At 35.5% G+C, this 7,386-nt stretch overlaps 1 protein-coding gene across 3 annotated transcripts in view; it reads left to right on the forward strand.

Annotated features, from left to right (window-relative positions):
• The window catches only part of acap3a (ArfGAP with coiled-coil, ankyrin repeat and PH domains 3a), a 159,935-nt gene that overhangs the window by 110,680 nt on the left and 41,869 nt on the right, over positions 1-7,386 (forward strand). For all 3 annotated transcript variants that reach the window (XM_056448885.1, XM_056448886.1, XM_056448887.1), the window contains 2 exons: positions 52-126; positions 3,234-3,245. In XM_056448885.1, the coding sequence (XP_056304860.1) occupies positions 52-126; positions 3,234-3,245 (87 nt within the window). The remainder of the gene's footprint in view (positions 1-51; positions 127-3,233; positions 3,246-7,386) is intronic.

Raw genomic sequence — 7,386 nt, forward strand, 5'->3', positions numbered from 1 at the left:
CAGACTGATAACCAACACCATCATGTTTTCTTTCCAAACTGTTGGTCATAGCTGGATCAGCTGGTGATTGATTCAGCCATGGAGAAGAGAGAAATGGAGCACAAACACGCCACCATCCAGCAGCGGGTAAGAACACACACACAGGCATTTCTCGTTGTCTCAATTCTAGTCTAAATATCTAAAAGTTTCTTAAATCAAGAAGCATCTTCTAGACAAGTTAATATGTTAAGCAAGGTTTGCCTTAAAACAAGCTAATTAATCAACCAATCGAGTGAGTAAAATAAACTTGTTTTTGGTTTTGAAATACATTTATCTTGCTTACCCTATTGGAAGATTATTTCATTTATTTGAAGGAAAATCTCACTTAATTTGAATACATTATTTTTGAAAAGAGGTGGCACGGTGGCTCAGTGGTTAGCACTGTCACCTCAGAGCAAGAAGATCGCTAGTTCGAACCCCAGCTCAGTTGGAATTTCTGTGTGGAGTTTGCATGTTCTCCTCGTGTTTGAGTGGGTTTCCTCTGGGTGCTCCAGTTTCCCCCACAGTCCAAAGACATGCGCTATAGATTAAATAAACTAAATTGGCCGTAGTGTGTGTGTGTGTGTAAGTGTGAGTGTATGAGTGTATGAGTGTGTATGGGTGTTTCCAGTGCTTAATTTGAGTCTGATTCTGTTCCGGAAAATGTCAGATATTTGTGTTTTGTGTTCTAGTATTTATTTTAATGGATCCGGCATTAACTTTTGCATGGTGAATACCTACGTGTGTGTGTGTGTGTGTGTGTGTGAGAGAGAGAGAGAGAGAGAGAGAGAGAGAGAGAGAGAGAGAGAGAGAGAGAGAGAGAGAGAGAGAGAGAGATTCTTTTTATTTTGTGTTCAGCAGAAGTTAAAAATTACATAAATGTTTAGAAATAAAAAAATGAGTGAACTATCCCTTTAAATCCTTATAATGGCAAAACTGAGTTAAAATTGAAGAAATAAAATAGATAGTCTGTCCAGCGTAGTTTTCTTAACCTTGTCGTTTTCTTTTTTGAAGCATTAAAAGGAAGACAGAATGTGGACTTGATGGTGTTTCAAAAAATCCTGGAGTTATTTTAAGACACATTCTCAGTTTGCTTCAGCGTTTGTGCTTTTGTTTTTCTCTTCTGTCTTCAAATGTTCCCGTTTTTAAAGATGTTGAGAAGGCAGGCATGGAGATATTTTGGGCGAACAGAAAATAGTTGCTTTAGAAGATTCTCCGCAAAAGATCTGACAGCTCTACTTGTGTTTTGTGACAACTTCTGATACTAGTTTGTCACCTTTTTTTGCAACTATATATATATATACACACACACACACACACACACACACACACACACACACACACACACACACACACACACACACACACACACACAAACATATATATATATATACACACACACACACACACACACACACACACACACACACACACACACACACATATATATATATATACACATGCAGTATATTTGCTCATGGACACTCAGGACTTTAGAGACTTTTATTTTGGCAGTATAGACCTTTATTTTAAAACAAAACGTGTATTAAAACTCAAATATTGTAATTATTTTTGCAAAAACATTTTTTTGTTTATTTTGCAAATGATCAAAGCATAACTAGCACTCATTTAGTTCCTATTGCATGTAAAATTAAGCTCTTAATTTTAAAACAGGTTTATAATCTGCGCTTGTGAACGCAGTGCTTTGTGTTGTTTTGAAATGCACAATGTGACAAGCTATTCATTTAAAGAAAAATATTTTCAGATTTCTACATTATATTTGCAGTTGTATATACTTTTTAAACTTTTTACAAAGATGTTATAATTTTACCATGTATTCATTAATAATAATAATATTGTTAATATTGTAATATTATTATTATTGTCTAAGATAGTAATATATTATAATTGCACTGTAAATAAATGTAATGTAAAATTAAATATTGCTCAATAAATAAATATACTATTTTATAGTAGAATTACAATGCTAATGTTAATCTCTTCCCTTGCAAGTGTTCAAAAGCTTTTATTTTGGCAGAACTAATATTGAAATATTTTAATGTAAGTAATGCAAGTAAAGTCTTGTCGTCCATCCCTGTTGTAGAAGCAATAAATAATAACTTGACTTCTAGTTGATCATTTGGAAAAGTGGCAGAAGGTCGATTCTTCTGATGAATAATCTGTTGAACTGCATCACGAATACTGCAGAAGACCTATTGGAACCCACATGGACCCAAGATTCTCACAGAAATCAGTCAAGTTTGGTGAAGGAAAAATCATGATTTGAGGTTACATTCAGTATGGGGTGTGCGAGAGATCTGCAGAGTGGATGGCAGCATCAACACAACCTGAGGTATCAAGACATTTTTGCTGTCCATTACGTTTCAAACCACAGGAGAGGGGAAATTCTTCAGCAGGATAGCACTCCTTCTCGTACTTCAGCCTCAAGTTCCTCAAAGCAAAGAAGGTCAAGGTGCTCCAGGATTGGCCAGCCCAGTCACCAGACATGAACATTATTGAGCATGTCTGGAGTAAGATAAAGGAAGAGGCATTGAAGATGAATCCAAAGAATCTTGATGAACTCTGGGAGTCCTGCAAGAACGCTTTCTTTGCCATTCCAGATGACTTTATTAATAAGTTATTTTGATCAACTAGAAGTAGAGTTATTATTTGTTGTTCCTAAAACTTAGATAGGTGACATAATAAAAAAAATTAATAATGTATTTAACAATGTTTTGTAAAACGTCTGGCTTGATATCTTGGCATACAAAAGTTAAGTTAAACTACTTTTATTTTGGAAGAACTTTTATTTTGACAGAAAATGTGTAATCCGTGTGAAATACTGTAATTATATAATCATAAAAGAAAAACAATCTTCTGCAAATCTTCTAAATGTGAAAAACCAAAACAGTGCAGTGAAAAATGAGGTGCAATAAACATTTTTATTTAATTAATTCACACCTTTTTTGATATGTCAAAGCACAATAAACAAAAAATCAAGACTTCAATTATTGATTGGCTAACTGGCAAAAACACAATAAACTTATTTATAATTAATGTACATCACTAAACTTGCTTTTACAGTAAGCAGCACTAAATTCAAAGCATTTAAACGTCATATGTCTTGATACAATAAATTCTATAATTATTTCTAAATGCATTTCTATTCTGTTTTCTTCCATCTGCTGCTCTGGGATGATCTTCATCTGCTTCAGACGCTGTTACAGGTACGTGTTTTACTGTAAACCCTACGAATACAGCTCATAAAAGTCTGTAAACATTTTTTTCTGTAACTTTCAACACTCGCTATAAATAATTCATCTGACATTTCCTGATGGTGTTCAAAAAAGAGTGTCGTTTCACACATAATTCTAACCCAAATCCTGTGTTGTGTAAGCGATGATATAATTACGCTTTAGAGAGACTGATTGATTTGTCCTACAAACGGATCTGGCTTATGTAACGTCTGATCATGTCTCCCATCATCCTCTGCTCAGCAATTATTCACTAGATGCTTCTCCCTGTATGGATTTTTGTTCCCTCTCATCTCATTGTTGTGGTTGATGAGAAGAGCAGTTGTTTTTCTTTGTGCATTGTTTAAGAGATGCTTTCTGGGATTGCTTTGGATGCGGTTGATTGGAATTTAGGCACAAACCATGCGCTGACAGCACTCGGCTGACGGCATCAGTGAAGAACACATGGCCTCAAAGCCACTTTAAGGAGAAATTTACCCTTAATTGCGTAATGCTGTGATTTGTTAGCTGCAGATGTGTGTCCTGGTTCTGGCTAATTGGCTAAGCTTGTTTCCTCTTGTCTGTCATGAATCCTCTGCTAGTTCTTATGAAACCACTTGCGTTATGAATTATATAGTAAAAATCTATGAGAATTTCTTCAGTTAAACACAATAATATCCCACAGGAATGGGAAAAACCCAAAATAATCGGAGCTAAAAAAAAAAAAAGTAGAGGTTATGATTTGAACGCATCTTTTCCATTAGCCTAGCCTAGCAGTCTTGGTGAAATATTGTTTGCAGTGCAAAAGTTTGTTGTGGTAGTTTTATGAAATGAATTGCTCTTATTCAATTCACCTACTTACATTACGTCCTTAAAGTATCATACTTTTTTTTTGTAAAGAAAAAGTTCATACTTTTGAGTGTCCACCAGAAGAGTTTCCATACTACTACTTCCTTTCCGACATACTACTTCCTCATTTACATTCCTCATATGTTTGCACTTGTAGATAGTCTTAAAACTTTTTACTAATATGTTATAATTTGACTATATATTCATCAATAATATTCATTATAATACTAATTATTATATTTTTGTCTGAGATAGTAATATATTATAATTTTACAATTCTTGCACTGTAAATAAATGTAATTTAAAAGATTATTTTGCCTAATAAATATGTGTTTTATAGCAAAATTACAATGCTAATGTTAATCTCCTCCCTTGCGAGTGTTAAAAAGCTTTTATTTTGGCAAATCTGGAAATGTAAATATTTGAATTATTAGTGAAATACTCATTTTATAATCATTTGCTTACAAAGTGTAGAACATTTTCAAATTGCATTGCAAAATTCTAATCAGTCAATCACATGGCAGCAACTCAATGCATTTAGACATGTAGACATGGTCAAGACGATCTGCTGCAGTTCAAACTGAGCATCAGAATGGAGAAGAAAGGTGATTTAAGTGACATTAAACGTGGCATAGTTGTTGGTGCCAGACGGGCTGGTTTGAGTATTTCAGAAGCTGCTGATCTTCTGGGATTTTCACGCACAACCATCTAAAGGGTTTACAGAGAATGGTCTGAAAAAGAGAAGATATCCAGTGAGCGGCAGTTCTGTGGGCGCAAATGCCTTGTTAATGCCCGAGGTCAGAGGAGAATGGCCAGACTGGTTCCAGCTGATAGAAAGGCAACCGTAACTCAAATAAGCACTCGTTATAACTGAGGTATGCAGAAAAGCATCTCTGAACACACAACACGTCTAAATTTGAGACAGATGGGCTACAGCAGCAGAAGACCAGCAGAAGGGTGCCATTCCTGTCAGCTAAGAACAGGAAACTGAGGCTACAATTCACACAGGCTCATCAAAATTTGACAATAGAAGATTGGAGAAACGTTGCCTGGTCTGATGATTCTTGATTTCTGCTGCAACATTCGGATGGTAGGGTCAGAATTTGGCATCAACAACATGAAAGCATGGATCCATCCTGCCTTGTATCAATGGTCCAGGCTGGTGGTGGTGGTGTTATGGTGTGGGGGGTATTTTTTTTAGCCCACTTTGGGCCATTAGTACTAATTGAGCGGCACAGCCTACCTGAATATTATTGCAGACCATGTCCCTCCCTTTAAGACCTCAGTGTACCCATCTTCTGATGGCTCTTCCAGCAGGATAATGCACCATGTGATAAAGCATGAATAATCTCAGACTGATTTCTTGAACATGACAATGAGTTTACTGTACTCAAATGGCCTCCACAGTCACCAGAACTCAATTTAATAGAGCACCTTTGGGTTGAGGTGGAACGGGAGATTAGCATTATGGATGTACAGTCGACAAATCTGCAGCAACTGTAGTATTGATAGTAATGCTATCATGTCAATATGGTTCAAAATCTCAGAGGAATAATTCCAGCGCCTTGTTGAGTCTATGCCACAAAGTATTAAGGCAGTTCTGAAGGCAAAAGGGGATCCAACCCGGTACTAGTAAGATGTACCTAATAAAGTGGCCAGTGAGTGTGTATGTCTATGTATATGTATCTATATAAAACTTTATTGCTTAAAATATAAATGTAATCATTTTTATAATATTAATATTATAATATTAATATTAACACACGATAATGACCCACAGGAATGGGAAGAACCTAAAAGAATTGGAGCTAAAAAAATAAATAGAGATTGTGCATCCTAGAGGCCTAAGTGGTTTCTAGATGGTTGCTAGGGTGAGTGGTTGCTACAATAGGTGGTTGTTAATGTGTTCTGAGTGGTTGCTAGGTGGTTGCTAGGTCATACAATGTTAAATATGCAGAATATACTGAATACAGTTGATAACACCCATAGTTTGGCAATATTGTATTATAATAAATAAATGATGCTGTTAAATGCCTTTTGACAGCTACACTGTCTCTAGTGAGTGTGTTATTTTGAGATACAAGATATTTGCATTTTAAAGTTTCAGCTTGTGTCTACAAATACAGCCTGCAAAGTAAAGATTAGCGTATGTTGTTGATGTTAATGATAATAATGATTAATGGTTTGGTATTTTTGTATTTATGTTAGTTTGTTTTGTACACTATACATTAGATAAAGTGAGCACGATGTTCCCGAAGCCTTCATTGATGCCCAGCAAGTCAAACTGCTGTTCTTATTGCTTCACAGCACTTCCCTACAAATATGACGCCCTAAATTTGAGGTTTAATATTTCATCCTGTGTTTTCGTCCCACTGGAATAGTTTAAAATTTGATAGACTCGTAGTTCAAACAGACGACGGCTTTTGTGAGCTCACACGTCACTGCCGCCTCCTAAAATAGCGCCGCTCGTCTCCTGCAGTCTTACTATGTTCGCTGAGATGCCGCACAGTAGATTGTTCAACCGCAGCTGACAGGTATTGCAATATTCTGATTTTAATAGATTTGTTTTAAAGGCAAGCATGCAGATATTTGGTTTTGTGACTCTTAAATTGATAATATGAAGGCTAGGTTTTACTTTTGAAGTCAAATGAAGCTTCGATGTGTTTTGACTGGGATTGATTGGTTGTGGATTAGCGAGGATATTTTATTATGTGTCCTTTATACATATATATTATTATTACATAATATTTTTTACATATTTTTTAATGTAGCTTACTGACTATTCAAACTTTGAATGTGCTTAATCATAAGTTGTATATGTATGAAATATATTTATGTCTTGGCGTATTAAATATCTTATTGTGTACATTTATATTCCTTTTTTACTAAATATATGTTATGTGTCTGTTTTTCATATAATTTATGTATAATATATATATGTATTTATACACACACACTTGCCGGCCACTTTATTAGGTACACTTTATTAGGACTTTATTATGTCTACCTGCTCGTTAACGCAAATTTCTGATCAACCAATCACATGGCAGCATCTCAATGTAGACGTGGTCAAGACGATCTGCTGCAGTTCAAACTGAGCATCAGAATGGGGAAGAAAGGTGATTTAAGTGATTTTAAACGTGGCATGGTTGTTGGTGCCAGATGGGCTGGTCTGAGTATTTCATAAACTGCTGATCTACTGGGATTTTCAGGCACAACCATCTCCAGGGTTTACAGAAAAATAGTCAGAAAAAGAGAAAATATCCAGTGAGTGGCAGTTCTGTGG

This window comes from Danio aesculapii, chromosome 23 (assembly GCF_903798145.1).
Source record: "Danio aesculapii chromosome 23, fDanAes4.1, whole genome shotgun sequence".
Taxonomy (NCBI): domain Eukaryota; kingdom Metazoa; phylum Chordata; class Actinopteri; order Cypriniformes; family Danionidae; genus Danio; species Danio aesculapii.